At 37.8% G+C, this 19,779-nt stretch overlaps 1 protein-coding gene across 2 annotated transcripts; it reads right to left on the bottom strand.

The window, feature by feature from the left end:
• Nucleotides 1–18: 18 nt before the first annotated feature.
• LOC131771463 (very low-density lipoprotein receptor) lies at nt 19–16,352 on the bottom strand. Of its 2 annotated transcripts, XM_059087263.2 has the most exons (17): nt 15,935–16,352; nt 15,297–15,410; nt 10,868–11,002; nt 10,068–10,196; nt 9,539–9,652; nt 9,132–9,260; nt 8,858–8,998; nt 8,646–8,762; nt 7,312–7,413; nt 6,857–6,979; nt 6,253–6,375; nt 5,831–5,959; nt 4,705–5,098; nt 4,052–4,443; nt 3,576–3,707; nt 3,159–3,390; nt 19–2,907 (listed from the first exon to the last, which is right to left on the bottom strand). In XM_059087263.2, exons 1-17 carry the CDS (start codon nt 16,080–16,082, stop codon nt 2,694–2,696), a joined length of 2,868 nt encoding a protein of 955 aa, XP_058943246.2. In that variant the 5' UTR covers nt 16,083–16,352; the 3' UTR covers nt 19–2,693. The 2 variants fall into 2 exon arrangements, with proteins under 2 accessions (XP_058943246.2, XP_058943247.2); XM_059087264.2 differs by lacking the exon at nt 7,312–7,413 and having other exon boundaries at nt 15,935–16,340.
• Between the last annotated feature and the right edge of the window lie 3,427 nt (nt 16,353–19,779).

The following is a 19,779-nucleotide window of genomic DNA, read 5'->3' as shown; positions in this document are numbered from 1 at the left end:
AACATGCGGGAAACTGTGCAATGTTCAACTAATTTTATTCACAAAACAACTATCACTAGATCACAAGGTTAGGAAGCCTGTAGCTTCAATTCACATATATAACACTTACAATGCAACACCTATTCATAACGTTGAAAGTTTTGTCATAGTAACATGCCTTAAAACTATCGCTAAACAAAAATCCGAAAAAGCGACAATTGATTATAGAGAGAGCAATCACCATGTTAAAACACTGGGAACTATTCAACAGTGTCTGGACTAAAAGGCAAACGTTGTGTCATTTCTAGTAAAATATTATCAGTGACAAAAACAGGAAATTAACCAAGCACAAAAAAGAAAGAACGATGGTTGAACCTTTCCTACCCTAACGTCGCTATGCTTATTCTCGTTACTGTTCTTCATATATTTCCAAAGGTGCCACAAGAAAGAATTTATTAACAATCTACACCTTAATTAGTTGGTGATTCAGTGGTGATATAGTAAGGAAATATCTGATGCTAGTCACCCTTTGGAATCAAAGGGCTAAGGTGAAGGAAATAAAGTTGGATTAATTTACAAAGGAATCTACTCGTGAAAGTAACACAACGATTGCTTCAAAGTCAGACAATCATCTGAAACCACCAAGAATAGAAATGGCACCTCCAAGGGAATGCTAAACATCAACTTTCTTTAGAATTTAAACAACAATCACCGAGACTGTACAAGTGACGAAATATATCCAAACTATTATTTCTTAAGCTATGTCCATACATATATGCTAATATTTACAAACTTTTTAATTATACAACGGCCAACAATTCAATACGTAACATAATATATTCTCTTTCGTTGGCAAAACCAAACAATCTAGCAACGAATTCTTGTACTGTCATGCTACACTTCTTAGTGCAACTGTGAGAAGCGCTGCGTGACAATCGTTGCGTGACAACTTAAATAAACGGTTGTCTTAATTCTGCAAAAGTTCTGAGGCTAAAGCTCAGAAGCGTAACTACTAAACGATTTGTTTTTTTAAACGTGACACTTAATTTATACCTGCGACACCTATAGAACATTCACGTCCTTTGCTAAAAGACATCGTTCAAAGCGAACACGCGAACGCTGGTGAATCCCCATGTTACTAACTCTAATAATGAGAATTCAAGCCACGTGGAAATTTTGGAGTCACTCAATTACAAATTCAAGTTGTTATTTACACTGATTGGATGACATGGTGTTGCAGATACAAATTTCAAAGAGGGCAGGAGTAGAATCTACCTTGATATAATGTGCCCCTCAATTTAAATGACAAACTATTAAGAGTGCATACAAAATATATGCTTGGTAAAAAACTAGGAAACAAAACCTAAATATCTTTAGAATGATGACTTTACGATAAACCATAAAATGTGACACCAAAATGAAAAGCGGAACTAAAATACACGCACCGCCATTTTTAAGTGTTGTAAGAGTTCTTTGAAATACAAACGGTATTTTCATTTTTTGTCTTGCAGTAGGTATCAGTTGAAAAAGGCGAACATTAGGATGAGTGACTTACAACATATAAAGCAGCGAAAAAAATCCGGATCAATATCAGTATCTGGGCAACTGCCCACCTTCCCCTCCCCTAACCCAACATTAACCCTAACTTGTCATCAATTGACTATTGTTGGGTTAGGAGAGGGGTAGGTGGGCAGTTGGCTAGATACTGATATTGATCCCAAAAACGAATGCAAATCATTAATACAGCGGCATTAATCAATTATACAACATCTTAGCAATTTTAAAGTTAATGTAGAACTCACTACAACCAAAAATATTTTCAGGCGTATGTTCTCTGTACAGTTTTTAAACTGCCAAAACTATACACACTTTTTTTAAGTAAAAAAGTAAACCATTATTTTCAATACAAATTAACTAGAGCTTCACACTATGGTCCAAACCATTATTATAATTATTAATTGTTAATTTGACTGCAAGTCATATACTCTATCTTTCCATTCGAACATACAGCCAGCTGATGCCCAAACCTGTTGAACAGGATTTCGAAAAGGGACGAATTCCTGTCCAACGTGTTATTTTGTGGTCTGAAGTGTAAGCCTTCTCCTCGCTCAAACCCCGAGGGTCGCCCCATGGGGGAGTGGGGAGAGAAGACAGCTGACAAATCTGGAAAAAGTTTGATTCAAAGAAACAAAATTCATCTGAGCTGACCAATAAAATTTCTGCCATTTTTTTTTTTTTTTAACCAGGCAAAGATCAAGGCTGAGAAGGAACATATCTTAAACCTCTACATAACGCGAATAAATTATATTATATAATAAATTAGATTTTGTTTTGTTTTTCTCACATTATCAGTTTAGAGGTTTATGTTACAAAAATACAGTCAGACCTTGCTTAATACTGATCGATTTGTTGAATTTTAACATTATCCCTTAAAGGATATTAAACCCACCTTACTTCATTTGACAGTTTTGAGAGCAAAATTTTTAAGATCGAGAGAGGCAACACAACCTGCTAACCCTTGCAGGGCAGAGTCGAATGATCCATTATCCTAGAGCTCAATCCTGTGGTGTCCTGCTCCCCCTCCCCTCCCCATTGACTCAAAGGGGATGGGTTAGAGACCAGGAAAGTAGCAAGAACGGTAACTCCTCTTTTAGTGCTCTCATAGGTCTGAATGTCTGGAACACAGCAGATACATAACGCACTGTAGGTTAATATCAAACTATATCTTCTTTTAGTACCACAGGGCGTGTTTCGTCGTCATCATCCTCGTCATATTCTACGCTACCTTGTCCTTCCATATAGTTGACATTATTAAAATTTCTGTTCAAATTTCCCTTGAATATTGCTGGCCGCTTAGTATAAACACCATCCGGTTTTACGATTATAGCTTTGTCGTCCGGCACATCTTGATCAGCAGTGTAATGAATTCTACAAGTAGAAAATAATACTTAAAGACTGTTCAATTGTAACCAAGAGACTCCCAGTAATACGGAAAATCCCCCCCCCCAGGAAATAATATCCCTGGGATTTAAATTCCTTGAGAGATAACTATAGATAGTGTTTCCAAGACATAACTATGGTACAGTTCACTCAAAAGTCGAAATAACAGCTGGGATTAAAAAGGTCGATAAAAACATTGATCTGACTGGTAATTTACTGGTATGAAAACTTAAACTTACTCTAGCTTCGGCGATCTTTTTCTCCTTGCAATAATATACAGAATGATAATAATGATCACAATGAACCCAACAACACCAAACACAGCTCCCAAAATAATTCCGTAGTTAGGTTTGCTGTCGTCTTGTCCAGATTGTTGTTTAACAACTGGTTCTTCAGTGCTGTAACTCACACTAGCGGGGGATGACACAGTTGACGATGAAGATGGCGATGGTTTGGTAATTGGTGGCATAGCTGAATAATAAACAAGTAAATGAAAAATCATAAGAACACGTCTTCTCAACACTTGAGCTGGTCTTTTTTTTTGTTTTGTGTTTATCTGTTCCAGGCGTAACAAGTCAAATTCCTTCTACAACTACCTATCACCCGCTCAGAGAGCGTGTGAACAAACAAAAAAATAAACGAAAACACTAACTTACTTGAGTTACACGTCCTTCCATCAGCTTGAAGATAAAGGCCGTTAGGACAGTTGCAAGCAAACTTCTTAGCACCCGACGATAAAAGGCAAAGATGCGAACAATTTCCGTTGTCTTTTGAACAAGGCGTAACAGCTGAAAAGAAAGATCAATAGAAACATTTTCTAACTGCAATAAAAACCTTTCTACAGTTATTAAATCAGCAGAACCTCAATACATAATCGCTAAGGATAGGCTAAACGCATTGAAGGTGTTAAACGAGGTACACAGGGCGCGGCTACGGGGGCCTCTAAGGTGCCTCTGAGCCCGCCAATGAGACACCACCTTTCCTTAGTACCATCTAAGCCTCTTATTGCGATAATGCATTTAGCTGCGATTCAGATAAACGCGTTTTGGTTGCAAAATCAAGTAAGTGTTTTAACTCCAATAACACTAACGCGTTTTAGCTGCGACCAAAAGTAAGAGTTTTTTTTGCCTACCATGTGGTTGCCTCTGTGGATGGTATATGTGCAAATCTTTGGGCGATTCGGCTTGATTCACAAGAACTGTTACATTTTTCCCAGTAAACTTGTTGGCTTTGACGATCTTTCTCTGATCAATCCAGTACATGTGATCCTCAAACACTGTGATGGCAGAGGGATCCTTAATGCCCTGGTTCACCACCTCACGCACATTGGAACCATCCATATCACAATGCTTAATAACCTTGAGTTTAGCGTCAATCCAGAACAATTTCTTAGTGGTGAAGTCAATAGCTATGTCGACTGGCCATTCAATATGGTTTCCACTTATAACGATTTTTCGATCGCTTCCGTCCATGTTTGCTCGTTCAATTTTGGCCGGGTCTCCCCAGTCTGTCCAATATAAAACCCTGAAAGACAAAGATAGAAGAATGTAAGAATTTCCACCGAAAAACTTAACACAGAGATTAAGACTTGCACTTTAATTGCTTGGTTCTGGTCGACGCTTACAGGTTTCCTCAATAATAGTATGGTTGTCACGCAACATATCTCCACAAGAGACGCGATAACGATTGTGTGACGAACGAAAGGTGTAACTCTGGGGTTACTCATTGCACCGATTCTAGGTTTCTTTGGACTCCAATTTGAAAATATTAGTGGATTTTTCTTACCCTTCAACGGGGTCAACAGCTATAGCGCTAAGTTTCTCGATGCCTTCGTTGATCAAAGTGTGACGGAAGGAACCGTCCATCTCGGATACTTCAATAGAACCACCTTCATTGGCCCAGTAGATTTTCCTCCCGACCCAGTCCACCGCGATGTGGGATGAATCTTCCAATCCTTCTTGCATGACGTCTACAATTTTGGGAGTAGGATTCTTATCAATACGAGCCCGCCGGATTTTCCTCAGAGACTTTTCTGTCCAATAAATCATGCTTGTTTTAAAATCGAAGTCCAAAGAAAAGGCGTTTGTAAGTTGAGCGACTGCTTCTTTGTATTCGGAGCCGTCTGTCCTGATCTGACGAATATTCCTACGATTGCTGAAGATCAACGATGGACGAGGACCTGACAGAGACACCATACGATATTAACCCCTTGCACATTAACATTAGAATGCATATTCTCCATACCAAGGAGACCTCATTTAAAACACATTAAAGTTCACATGGCAACCAGGTGGACAATCAGACATGGTTTGATGCTACTCTGGTTTACAGATTTAATGAATGTAACCGAAGAAGTTACAATTCATAGACCCAACGTTTCGACACTCCTGTCTGGTGCCGAGTGTCAAAACGTTGGGTCTATGAATTGTAACTTCTTCGGTTACATTCATTAAATCTGTAAACCAGAGTAGCATCAAACCATGTCTGAGACCTAATTTGTTTAACAATCCAGAGCTCCTTTCGCAGGTGATACTTTTTTTTATTCTCATGACCTTAATGTTGTTCTCATGCTTGGGGGTTTTCCTCAATCATTGTATCTATCGAGGACAGACCTTTCCGCTGTATACTTTATCTAATTACGAAACAAAACTTGCTAGGGTACTGTTTTTCCTAAACCCTTCCCAATCCTCAAGGCAACTGATCTTGTCCTTGACAAACCGCCTTGTCTAATTGAAAACTAGCTAGGCAGCTTTTGGACAAAAGGGCTTGTCAAAGAAAACCTCGTCGTATATTTCGAGAATACGGAGACCTTCGGTTGCTTTCCAATTACAGCTTCGTCAGAGTTAACTAATGGCAGCGTAGCGCCAGAATATCAAACCTAACTCGCGGGTAGATAACTTTTTTTACGTACCTCGAGTGGCGCGACATTTCCTGCCGTCAGGATCCAATTGATAACCGTCAAGACATGAACATTTAAATCCTCCTTTCAAGTTGTAACAGATTTGGCTGCACATTCCCGGAATACTGCACTCATTTATGTCTGTAACAGACAATAAAATTTCCAAGTCAACATTGTGAAAAAATTAGAAGAACAAGTTAAAGTAGTCATTTAAAGACTTGCTCTCTTACCAATCTTCGCTGATTTTAGCTGAGAATGCAGCAATACAAAGTACCTAGTACTGCTCAAGTACTGCTTTTCAAATTCAACTTTATATTCCAACCTATTGAATACTAGCTCTGATACATTTTGGCTTATAAAATACTCAGCGATTATTCACGTAAGAAATCTAATTGGCTCGCAGGTGTTTTCCTCTTTGGCTTCCAAGGTCTTACCTTGGCAACTCTTTTTGTCGTCTGCCAGTTCATATCCAGGTCTACACGAACAGTAGAACCCAGTCTTCGTGTTGTGGCAATAGTGCAAGCAATGTCCATTGTGATCCTTGCACTCATTTATGTCTAAGAACAATAAAAAAAAGTATTAAGAATATTAACCCTATACACCCTAAAGTATAGGTGACCAAGTTACTATTCGTTTTAGTTTTTTTGTCTTTGAGTTATTTTCAAGCGAGTGTCTTATGTAATCCAGCATTGTTTTGGTATCCGCCGCATGATTGGTCCAAAAAACCCGCGCCTTCTGTTAACCAATCAGATTCAAAACTGAAACCGATCGCGACTTGGTCACTCGCGTTTTCCCGCGCTTCAAGCAGTCTGCTTGCTTTCAATCTGCGTTCTCATTGGCTTCTTGTGGTTAATTTCCTTTCCGCCGATTGGCTGTTGAGATTGGTTTGGCTTTGGGTTTACTAGACTCTAGCGGAACACACTATCGGTTCAGGGAGAAGCACTCGTTTTAAAGACAAGACACAGAACGTGACGATACAACATCTAAGACATCTTCATCAAATATTGCTTAAAACAGGCGTCAAGTTCTCAAACTCACCGCAGTTATTTTCATCCTCTCCATGGGGGCAGTCGGGGTGTCTGTCACAGACTTTGCTATCATCAATGCAAATTAAGCTGCTGCCACAACGAAATTCGTTGGCTTTGCACACGGAAGTGGTTTCTGTACAAAATGAATAGTGACAACAAAATACCTTTTCAGTCTAATACTTTCTTCACCAAGACAAACGTTTATACAAGAGGAATCGGGATTGAGACTTAGAGGGCCTTATGTTACAAGCGCAAGCTTTAGATGTACAGCGTAATGCCAAAAAATTCACTTAAATTATCATTTCTTCTCGTTAAAAACGGACTTTTCTGTATACTAGAAAGCAAATCGTTAAAGCTTTGATTGTAAGCTTATCTTTTATTTATTGGGTCTTTATTTTATCACGATAGTGTTGAGCGCAAAGCTTTTAGTCAGCATCGCATTTTTCAGCCAGTTTTTGTACTTACTATTAGAGTAACCTGATACATCAACTGTGGGGCCTGGCCGCGGAGACGCATGTGTAGTTGTCGGAGGTTGGGTACTAGTAGTTACAGACGGGGTTGGAGAAGCTGGGAGTTAGAAGACAGTTGCCCAGATAAATTAATACAAGTATTATAAAGAGAAAGAACAGTTATTTTTGGACTATGACAATGGGTCAACACAAAGTAAATACGCTATCATTATTCACACCACAACGCGACTGCGGAGATAAAAGTGCACCGGTACCTCATGCAAAATACTGGGATGTGGAGGTACTTAGCACTTTTGTATTCATCGATACTAGCCTAAGTATTGTATTTTGAGTAGTGTAAGTATTCTTAATGTTGTGATGTTCGTTGATGTGATGCGATGTGTTCTAATATGACGTAATGTGACGCAATGCGATGGAATGTGATGTCATGTCATATACAACATAAAGTCTGAGTGTCGTTATTAAGGTAATTAGTACAAATCATCAACAGCATTTAAGCAGAAAAAGAAAAAAACTACATCCTTGTAAGGATTCTAACGAAAAAGCCAGCTAGATTCAAAGCAAAGTTCAGCGAGGTTTCGTTTTAAGCTACGTGGGCAGCATAGTACCCAGCTTACACAGCCATTGCATGCTCGCAGTGCATTAGTAGTGAGTGAATATAATAGTCCATATAAGATTAGGTAAAGTTGAAGTATGTACGTGCACATGAAACAGTAAAAAGCGTTGGAATTAAAAGGTATGGCCAGAAAAGGGAAAAAACAAGAGGATAGATGACACAAACGTTATTTACGAGTTGGGAAAAACTGGAAAAGAAGGCAAGTGGTTTCTGTCAACAGATCGAAAGAAAAAGCATTCACTGCTATGTCATCATGAAATGAGTTTAAGGCAATATTTAAAAGAGTTTATTTTTAAGAGGTTATCTTACTGTTCAATAAATTATAAAAAAGCGATAGTTTACTTTCCAACAATGCATTTATATTTCGCGGGAACCATTTGCTCGCGGCGATAAAGAAGAATTTAAGGGACTTTAAGCTTTAATGGTCATCACGACCTTTCAGTTTAAAGTTTATTTAAGTGACGCTTACGAGATCATAAATTCAAGCGCAGCTTAACTTTTAAGATAGGCGTTGCTCCAATTTTAACTAAAGGCAGAGCAATCTAGGTGGAGACTTGCGATAAGCGTTTCCTTGGATTTAAAATGGTAGCGAAATAACGGTGCAATATTTCTCAAGTACTACGAGAGATTTTTAGGGGACACGACTGCACTGAATGCAGCAAATCATATCACAAGACTGATACTGGTCGAGTTCCATCAGTTTTGATACTTACGACAATTCCTCTCGTCACTTTCATCACCACAGTCATCGGTTCCATCACAACGCTGCACGGAGGGAATACACTGTTGATTGTCACACTGGAATTCCTGAGGCGTGCAACCGATGTTGCCTAAAATCAAAACCAACCAAAGGGTTAGAATTTTCTCTGTAAAATCAAAAACCTTGAAACCTGAAAACATAAAAATTGATTTATCTTTTTCTTACCACAGCTTGATTCATCACTTCCATCGCTACACTCAGCTGTTCCGTCACAAATCCACTTCCTGTGGATGCACTGACTTCTGTCGCTACACAGCCATTCATTTATACGGCATTTGGGTGGGGGAGGGGTAGGTCGGGTTATAACTAATGGAATGAAGTAAAAAAGAATATGTTACAAACAGAATACAAGGGTTTTTGGAGCTGATCTCAGCTTATGTCCTAATTGTCTTTGTTATGAGGAAAACCTCTTTTTAAAAACAGTTCAAATAAAGCTTACCTGATGAATTACAACTGTGTTCGTCTGAGCCATCCACGCATTCCTGCCTTCCATCACATCGGTACAAACCACGGATACATCGTCCACTCTCAACACAGCGAAACTGAGATGGATCACAAGAGGCCTTGTCTGTTATAATATGACGAAAAGAAGGCTTCAGTAGTACTCAAACCAAAGGATATAGTCAGGCACTGCTCATTATTAATCCCCCGAGACGGGGGGAGGAAAGATTTTGTTTTGGGGAGGGTCACATGGTTTTCAGGGGGGTGGGGGGAGGGGTTCATAAGGATATTACAGAGCCCCTCCGACCCCCGCTGGTGATAAATGATGACCGGTTTCCCATTCAAATAAAAGACTTGAACAGCACTTAGGAAAAAAAAAATCACAAAGTAAAGGAAACAACTTACGGCAATTGCGTTCGTCACTCCGATCACCACAATCGTCTTCCATATCGCAGAGGAAGTCGTTGGACACGCATCGCAAACCATTGACGCAGCGGAACTCCGTAGATTTACACTTGACTGCAAAAAGAAATTATATAATAAGCTCAGTTATGCACGCATTCTGATTGGTTCTCACTTATGATCTATTGGAGGACAGACGTGTAGATGACGTCATCATTACAACTTTTTAAAATTCTTTATTATATAAAACAAATAGATTCCAAGTTGCCGTACGTCTGTTCGGTAATAGATCATAGAGGACGTCAAAATGTGGTAAGAACATCAGTGACACACTCGGCTGCGCCTCGTGTGTCACTGATGTTCTTACCACATTTTGACGTTATCTGTGATCAATTGCTGAACAGACGCACGGCAACTTGGAATCTATTTGTTAATTAGACAACGTTGGAGGTTAATGACCCAGTGAAGAACAAGGTGCGACAAAAAAACAAACAAAAACAGTTCACTCTTAGTTACAACAAGTTTCACTTACGAGAGCCGCAATTCAGCTCATCACTGTTATCACCACAGTCATTTTCCTGGTCACATTTCAGTTCAGCTCCAATACAGATTCCATTGGCACATGTAAAGTCACTAGAGCTACAAGTGTGGGAAACAGTGGCTAAAAAAAAACAAAAAAAAAACGGTCATCCTGATCAGATCTTCTGTACGATTTGGCATCGAAAGGTGTTTTCATCCGACGTTAAAAACAAAATTTAAAGAAAAACAAAGCTAGTAAAGCAGCATTTTCAGGAAACTAGAAAATCGATTGTTCTGACGCCATGTAATCTCGGTTAAGTTACAGGCTCCTTACCCTTATAACTCTGAGAAAGGGATAGGGGCAGTGGGTATGTTATGGAAAAAAACTATCAGTCGATAACTGCGCATCTCTTGATTTGAGGAAGGCTGTTTCTACATGGTGGCTTTGGCTATTGCTCTTTATCAAGGTGACCACAAGAACTTGTCAAGCGAGATATACTTCCTAAGATATGTCGTGAGATGTTCTTCACCTTTGAAATCTACAATCGCATGCGCTAAAATCTCACACTGCTGCTTTCTCGACTAGGATAAATTTATCAAACCGCTATTATTTGCAGGGTTCTGACTAAGCTGTTAAGATGGTTTCAATGTCAGTTCGCGTGATCAAAACAAAGGAATGATATTATGAGCAGAATTTAGTAACGGATTGATCGCTGAAGGGGAACTGCCTCGTCATACGATGCGGAGAGAATTTCTCCCAAACGAATGCAATAAATTGTGTATAGACGCGTGAGGAGAATTTGAAATACTTACGACAGCGAGGTCCACTATCAGTAGCTTCATCACTTCCATCTTTGCAATCTTTAGCACCATCACAAACCCAACTAGTGGGTATACAGGTACCATTCGCACAGGTGAACTCGGTTTTTGGGTCGCACAAGCGTAGACCTGCAAAAAAAAATGGATATGTTACAGACGTATTGCGTAGCACAGACGAACAAGAAATTAAAAATCGTTGGTCTAATTAGCATCAAAATCTAAACTTGACGTCAACTTTCCACCCTTTAATTATCTCCCTGAGCAGGCACGCACGTCAATGGTTAAGTAGCTACCTTGACGAATGAAGCAGACCCTACAGCACTTAACACACCATTCATAACGCGCGCGACAAGGCGTATCTCACGCGTGTTACGATTGTACACGCAGAGAAAGTTGCGTGTTTTAAAGTGAATTTTAGAAATACCGCTTGGATCATGGAAAATAAGACTTTAAATCATAAGCTCGAAAGGGCGGAAGGATCAATTGCCGTAGGTGTTTATTTTCAGATATATCCAATTAATGATGAACAGAGAGACACCCAAAATAAGGATAAACTTCTACAGCTGTGTTGGAAAAGATCGCTGAAAGTTCAAGAAATGGGCGGTATTAAGGAGACAAAGTTAAAAAGGCCAGTTCAGTTCCGTTCTGATGAGAGTCGACTTCAGACATAATTTGAGTTCAAAGAATATCACCCAAATTCCACAATAACACATAAACAGCGAGGAGTCTGAAAGAATTCCAGATATTAACGTGCAATTTAGTGGGGGCGTACTCTGCAAATTGGATTTACGATTCTTGTGATGAAAAACAACACCATCCCTTCCTCTCAACTTTCAAGGGAATGATTTCAATAATACACTTCCAGGGGAGACATATCACCTGAAACGCACGTTATGTCTCAGTTAAGTTTTTTTTCCTATGGATCATATCAAGGGGGCAGACGTTAAGTGTAATAAACGCAGCATGTTAATTGATGATAAAATTGTATCTAAGCAGTGCTTACCATAAGAAAAAGCAAAACTTTGAAAAACAAGCCAAAAAGAGGGCAGCAGTTCATTTAATTTGCACCATCAAATATCTACGATAGGTGCTGTTTCTTTTCTTTTTTTTCACTGTACCTTTTCAAAGATTATTTGGGGATCAGGTAAAATAAAGAGTTTTTTTCCAGAGGCAAAATACAAAAAACGGATATATAAATGAAATGCCAAACACTATTAGATAACTCACTCAAAGTACATGACTTTAGTTCAAACGGCCATCAAAACAGCCTGTGATATAAAATTCCCAAGTTGGGAATGTGGATTGAAGGAGACCATCACAATATTGAAAATATCACAGCATAATAGATTCTTAAGAGCTCTTTGAATTCTCTTTTTTTGTTAACCCTAGAAGAAACAGATAATTTTCCATGATATTGTGACTGTTTCAATTTTGCTTAAGAGCATTTTTGATTTCAAAATTAACTTTCATAAATTTCAAATAACAAGATAGAGTTGCACGTTCTTTCCAACTTTGGTTTTAGTATTAGGTACCCAAACAACTAAAGTTAATGGAATTTCCAGAACACATTGCTAAATGGAGATTTTAGAGCTCATAAACCTGGATCTAGACGTTTGGGTTAAAGCCCTTATGTCAGAGTCATGTGTTGTGTTCCTTAAAAAAACAAGATATATATTTTCGTGTCTTTGGTGCAATGACTGGTTGCAGATAATATATATGCATGTACACATAATTGTTTGTTAAGCACAAGATAGATTGTTGAGAGTGACAGATTGGCATGGATAGATTATTTGCATGTTGTTTATCTTTACTATCTACTTCAGTCTAAAATTATACATTCATTGTTTGCAAAAAACAAAAGCCTACCCTTGTGGTCAACCTCTCTTATATGCCCCTTAAAACAAACAATCACATGAAAAAACAAATGGCTTTTGCATTTTAACGCTAAAATCTACAACATCCACAGCGAAATTTCCTCAAAATTTCAAGTCATTAATTCAGGACATCCAGACATGGTCACAGAAACAATGTGGTGTTGAAACCATGAAAACATTATTCAGTATTGACTTAGCAGCAGGAGTTAAGTTATGCAACAACAGAGCCTTGCTATGCCTCATGATCAAATTGGATCAATCTACAAACTACTTGGGTTTTCTTTTGTTCCACCATAAGAAAATGTCAGCCACTTAGGTTAATTTTTTTTGGTGGTGCACTGAGCTAATTATGCAAATGGTTAAAAACATTGTCTTGGACAAAAAACTTGATCACCTTGAACTTCAATAATTCTTGATTTAAAAAATAAATTCTTTTGGACAAAAGAATGAGATATTATCAAAGTGTCCAATGGTTAAACAATACAATTTTCTTCCACTCAACATGAGGTGGCTTATATAATTATTTAGGTTCATAACCACAAATGGTGATTATTAATAAATACAAGACAAAATGACTTAACCATCACTTCCTCTGCATAGAAGACATTCTAAAGTTAGAATTCTGGGTCTTTGAGGAATACTTATTTCCAACCGCATGTTAAGCACTAGAGAACAGCCAATTAAAAGCTTCTCAACTCCCCCTCTAAAAATACAATATTGAGACCAATTTTTGAAACCAACTGATCCTTTCAATTCAAGCTAAAACATTAAGCTGCATATCATTGGAATTTACAAATATGGTTTATTTTTCTAGTTGTGTCTTGTTTTGAAAAAGTTAACTCATGTTGGCAAAAAGTGAAAAAGCTCCCTGGCCATCTGTTCTAGATTACTCAATAGTTGTATGTTAATAACAATATTAAAATGACTTTGGGCAGTTAAATTTAAATATGTTGAATTAGAGCAATTGTCTTGAAGATAAAGGACAATTTTGTCTTCCTTTAACAAAATGAAAGGGCTGAGAAGCAACATTCAAATTCCTTTTGAGCAGAAAGCAAGTCTAAAAGGTTTATGCCCAAGTTGTTGCCATAAATAAAGTGGTGACTCTCAAGTTTACTCCATTCTGAAGTCTCTAAAAAGGAATTTCCCACCAAGCCAAAAATTTACTCTCCATCAACAACATTGTTTGTCACAAGAACAAAGGAAGTTTGAATAGCGTTCAGTATGTTAATTTCCCTCCTTAAACAGGCGAGACGCTGTGGCGCGTTTTAGAAGCATCGTAACCATTTGGCTCATTTTACTAAATGATCTAACGAAGCATCATCTTCAATGTTTAAAAACTGACTCTATAAACATAAACAACAAGAACATTCCAAGGGATTACTTTAGGCATTCAATTATTTTTTTGCACTTAGCAACATATTTGAAAAAGAATCCCCTAGGAGACTACGATCATAATATTTTAACAACAATGACACTTTGTAAACAAAAACCTGAAAACCCAGATCGAAAGTGCTTACATTTTCCAAAAACTTTAAGACTTAGAAAGATTACCGGTTATATTGGTAAACTGACGTTTGCGTACGTTAATTTGTTGTTTTGTCTTCCCAAACAAATTAGTATAGAGCAATGTTTGGAATTTAAACTCGTAAAAAGTGGGATAAGATTAATACCTCGCTCAGGAGAGTTATCATGGAGACGAACCGAATAGGATTGTCAAATTATAAATAGAGTTTTTCGCTTGGACTATGAAGAAAAGACACAGAAAGACAGCGAAATCAGCGAACGCGTCATAGCGAAGAAACCTGTTGTCGCACAGTAGTTCCATGCAAATTTAACCAGCATAAGCTTGACCAATCAACGACAGCCATATTGGCACACACCCACGAACGTCCCACAAACAAAGGCGGCTTACTGTTAGAACTTCAAAGTTAAGCGAGCGAATTTTTTAGCGAAAATCAATCCATTTTCCAAAAATTATGTTCTTTAGATGGCTAATAACAAGCACTATGGCCAATAATATGGTTATATCGTATCAGATTTCAACGAAATCGCCACGAGAAAGATTAAACCAGGTCTAAGACGGAAGTTCAATTTCCCGAGAGAATACTACAATTTCGCCCGGGATTTCGTCAGCTATTTATTTCTTATCAAAAGATTCCTGCCAGGAGCTCATTCAGGTCGACTTAAAGATGTTTTCTACCCCAACTTAAGCTCAAATGAACGTTCAATACTCGTACGACTGGCTACGTAATGCGAGAAATTCTTATCTTAATATACGATTTTGAATTTCAAATTTCAGTTGCTTTGCCAAACCACGCAGGGAATTAGATGGAGTTAAAAAATAGATTGTGGCGATTTTCTTTATCCAAAGTTTTGCCTATCAGTTTATTGAATCTAATTCACTGAGGCAAAGTAAATTCCTAAACCAGTTTTCCTCACTGAGAGTAACCTCGTATTTCCGCCAAACGCGACAGATGTAGACATTAACCAGTTTACTCAACTCAAGTATCGTTTCAACTTAAATAAAAAACACAAAAGATAAAACTTACGGCAACCACTTTCATCTGAATTATCCCCACAATCATTTGCTCCATCACATCGCCAATCCAAGGGAACACAGCGCTGGTTGTTGCATCTGAACTTCGATGAACTACAGTTAAAACCTAGCAACGTACGGCAGGTACACGTTTAGCAGTTATCGAGAAAGAATGTTGTGGACTTTCTTCTAATTTTTGATCCAAAGTCAAGGTCTTGGCTAGTAAGATAATCTAATTCGTCATAAACTAAAATAACATCGAACTTTCGAGCGATTGGAACGAGAATTCAGTTCACTGTTGAAAACCGGAGGGCGTGTTTGGGGGAGCGGTGAAACTCAACCTTCCCACTATCGTGAAATATTCATCGTACAGTTCGTTGTACAAACGCCGTCACGACTGTAAGTTTACTCAAAAATCTTACTCCAATACAATGGATAAATCTTTCGATAGTTGACGATAGCTTTCTCGAATCGAACTCACTGAAAGTTCGATAGAAGTTCCTGTCAAGAAGCGAAACTAAAAGTAGTTTAAAGGTGTAACTGCCAAGCGCATTATGAACGATAGTTCTCTCCCGTCGCTCGAAATTTGAAAGAGTTGGAGTACAAATCTGCCTAAAAGTCTTAGTATGTTTAGTCTTGATAGGAACTGACCTAAAACCGCTCTCTTTGCTGACAGAATAATCCAAACGACTACCAGATAGCGAAGTGAATCCGCTCCCATTTTTGATAAATCAATTGTAGTCTTTCGTGTACAAGCGTGGATCACTGAAGAGATTGATTTGCATAGCTCGGCTGCCATTTGTCCACAGCTCGGGCGAGTATCACGCCACTTGACGTCATAGCGCGCCACTAATCCTCACACAGACAGGTGGATGTGTGAATGTCGCGTGGTGCGTGGATGGGGGGTTCGAACTCTCTAGCTTACAGCGAAGCTGTCTGGGCTTGTAGTTAAACTTGTGAAGTAATTTCTCTTGTCTTCGGGTTAATTTTACCAGTGAAAAATCCTTTAAGGCCTATCACTACAATAGCTTAAGAAAATACTTATCTTTCGACAGATCAGTTATTTCCGAGTACTTGCGAGGGTAACACGTATGTATTTTGCCGTTCGTTCAAAAATGGCCATAACGAGATTATGAGAATGCTTCATCATAAATAGGAGCTAACTTTGAATTGCTCATACGGTTAAATGAATTTATATTCTCTAGTTCTCCCTTCTTTCTTTTTCAATGTGGACAACACGTGCAACTCCGTAAAAACACTGGGCAACGGAAGTGAAACACGTACAAGTCCGCGAGGCAGAGTAAAGGGTTCGCGCGAGGGAAAGTTTGGGAGACCAACCGGAAAAAGGAAATCACCCTTTAAGAAGGGGCACAACATGCATAGGACCTAAAATAGGCTAAGTGACTTGTCATTTATGTTAGTTTGAAAACAAAAGGAGTCTTGAGCGCCCGCTTGAGTCCTTAAAATCCATCCCACTGTTTACGAAGACTGTGATAAGTACTTAACGGAATTGGTAACATGTTAAGTCACCTGGATAACGCTCTCGGCAAATCATACTTCTTGCAACTTGTCTATTTCTTGTGAAAGATGAATCTTGTAACCTTAAAAACCAAGGGAAACGCTGTGTCAATAATTTTTTGTTCCAGAAATGTATGGAATGTTAAACACTTCAACCTATTCCCAAATAATGTATTTAATTTCACCATACCATGAATTACTGTAGTTTTAGCTGACACTAAAGAAAGATGGTGTCTGCAGGAGTTAGAAAAATAGTCGATAGAAATTCCTTCCTTTGTGTCTGTTTCCTTAAATTTGTACCTATTATTTTTGATGTAACAAAGGTTAGTAATATTCGGAGATTAGACTTTCAATATGCCATGTTTTGCCTGGGAAAAATTCAGAATGCTTCTCGAAACAGTCGACAACGTAAACACAAACATCAAGTTCAGGGTTATGTAAATTCACGAAAGGGTCAGAAACAATTGCGTCTCATTTAAACTTTGTATGAAGGTTTTATTAATTCCAAACGGAGCATCTTTCATAGCTATACTCTTTGTAAAACTATTGTTGGGGAGTGAAAATCAATGAAATGAAACAGTGATCAAATTCCAATATGTTTGTAAGAAAAATCTAAGGATTATCAAGTCATCTGTTTTTCTGATGATTTATATTAAGATTGTACCCGTCACCTTCGGTGACTTTTATCCCTAATATTTAATTATGTAACGTGACAGTCATGACAGTCATTTGTAGCTCAATTTCCAAATTGTAGATGTAAAATTTTTGTTCTTTTTGAACTTTAAAGCATACAAAATATCCTAAGGCAAAAACAAATTGCTCATAGGAAAGATGATTGCAGCGCTAGAAAAAGTCCTCACTCTCAATTTTTGTCTTTACAGTGATTGCAATGCAGAACGTTTTATCACAACTATAAATATTGTGGTCATCATCATAAAAATATTAACATTTTTTTTTTTTTATATTTATGTTTTTATTCATGGATGTATTTTAAAATTTATTTCTTTAAGTAAAATAAAACGATAGCCAGTTGGCTTTAGTCCAGCTCATAAAATGCATCAAAAAGACCTAAAAGCTTTCAATAAAGAGACATTCCATTTAACTTTTTTGGATTTATTATGACCTGAATTTGCGTAATATTTTGTTTTTAGGATTTCATGCAGAACTAAAAATTAAATTTACTTTCCTCACTCAGCCTGAAAGTCTGGCAAGTGTATTTACAAGTCGACGCAAACGGAAAACAAAAGTTCCTTCTAAAATATTATTTTATGTCAATTTTTTTGTTTACACGCTTTCTTATAATGCAAAAGCTTTCCAACAGCTGCACCCGCCCTTGTAGGTCCTAAAATATTCTGCGAGTCACGCGTACGATTGCCTTACGGTACGCGTGTAACTCGCACGATCGCGCCAGAAATATCACCTGACATGACACCATGGCCGGACATCGCGACCTGGGCACTAGCGTTTTTTTCGAATTTTGTAACGCCGTTGTGATGGACGAAACTATCTCCTTTGACTTTATTTTTACGAATGACCATTGATTGATTTTTTTACCTCACTTTTTCAACATGAATAAATTTAATATGATCTGATCATTGTAGCAGGCTTACGTTAGTTGCTTGTCGGCGGTAAGCGATAAGAAAGCTAGCTGACGGCAGCAGGGCGAGAATTTTTTGGACGTCCATTCTATATCTACTTCATTGACACTGATATTGAATTTGCTGATATTTTTTAAACAGACCGGCAAAAAGACAACACGGCCTCGATCGTTTATTGATTCTAAAAATTCCAAAAAGATACTTTGCCATGTTAAAATTTTAGACGATTTTCAGTGTGCGTGATTTGAATTTATTAGTATGTGAGACGTCAAAAGTGGTTACGAAACTTTCATTAACAACAAAAGAAAGGCAAACACACAGGAAAGGATACTACAAAAGATAAATGCGAAAAATTCAGTATTCTCCTGGCTCCTATTTGAAGGAGGTTATTTTCGGCGATGCTCTTGTAAAAATAGTAAAATATTTATGACAAATATCACTCGGCTGATGTTCATGTGATGAATAACTCAGTGACGCAGGCGGCGCATTAAGAATATCTGCTTTAGTCCCAATTCATTTACGAATTTTTTTCACAATTAATTATTTACAATCATCGTAGTTACTCAGTGTTTGGCAACTGAATGCACCATAAATGACAAAATGAAGCCTTAGCAACTGATATTCTTTTATGTTAAAGTCGCTTTCAGGGTACAACTTTTATTCTGAGAGAAGAGGTTGTATTTATAGGATCAGTATAGTATTAGTGTCTTTTTCACGACCACCTTTTGAAGTGATTTTCCGGTATTGGATGCGAAATATCTCTTTCTTTTAATGTTTAAATATGCTAAATTATCAATTCCATGTAAGGTCCTAAAAGCCAACAGGAATTGCATCACTTGGTCGCTGCAAAAGATTTCCCTCAAAATACAGAGGCTTACATAGACATAGCTATTAACGCGCACGAAGTGATTTAGATATTACGTAACCAGACAGACAGAACGAGGGTAAAACTGCATGAGCTGTATTGTGCACTGTGATTATTATATTTTTTTCCTCTTTCTCTTCATAGATAAGAAGGCGTCGCTACATTCAATCACCTTAATTTACAGACGCTAATACAAGCTCCTCATTCTATCAATACCTTACTATATCCCTGGGAAACAAAAAAATTACAAATGCAAATTTTGAAATCTTTCGAATCTTTTTGACTGAATATTCAGAGCATTTAGCAGTTTCAGTGTTACTTGTATCTTAGTGTAATCTCAATAGAAATACCTCACATTACTTCCACAGTACATCGCTTGTTATCTGACCGCTTACTATGTTAAAAATTTTGGCGAGTTTTCCATTTCCAGGTTTACTACATAAGATAAACCCTTTTGTAGTAAACCTAGAAATGAATAACTCGCTAAAAATTGGTCAGATAACAAGCGATGCACT

The sequence above is a fragment of the Pocillopora verrucosa genome, chromosome 12, assembly GCF_036669915.1.
Source record: "Pocillopora verrucosa isolate sample1 chromosome 12, ASM3666991v2, whole genome shotgun sequence".
NCBI lineage: Eukaryota > Metazoa > Cnidaria > Anthozoa > Scleractinia > Pocilloporidae > Pocillopora > Pocillopora verrucosa.
The sequence above is the reverse complement of the archived record's forward strand: the minus strand, read 5'-3'. Positions and strand labels throughout refer to the sequence as shown.

Excerpts from the sequence above, each read along its gene's own strand:
- LOC131771463 (XM_059087263.2), bottom strand. The coding sequence starts at position 16,082 with ATGGCAGCCGAGCTATGCAAATCAATCTCTTCAGTGATCCACGCTTGT. Across the intron at positions 10,197-10,867 it reads TGATAGTGGACCTCGCTGTC|CCACTGTTTCCCACACTTGT; the intron begins GTAAGTATTTCA and ends GTTTTTTTTTAG. Across the intron at positions 3,391-3,575 it reads TGGAAGGACGTGTAACTCAA|CTATGCCACCAATTACCAAA; the intron begins GTAAGTTAGTGT and ends TTTATTATTCAG.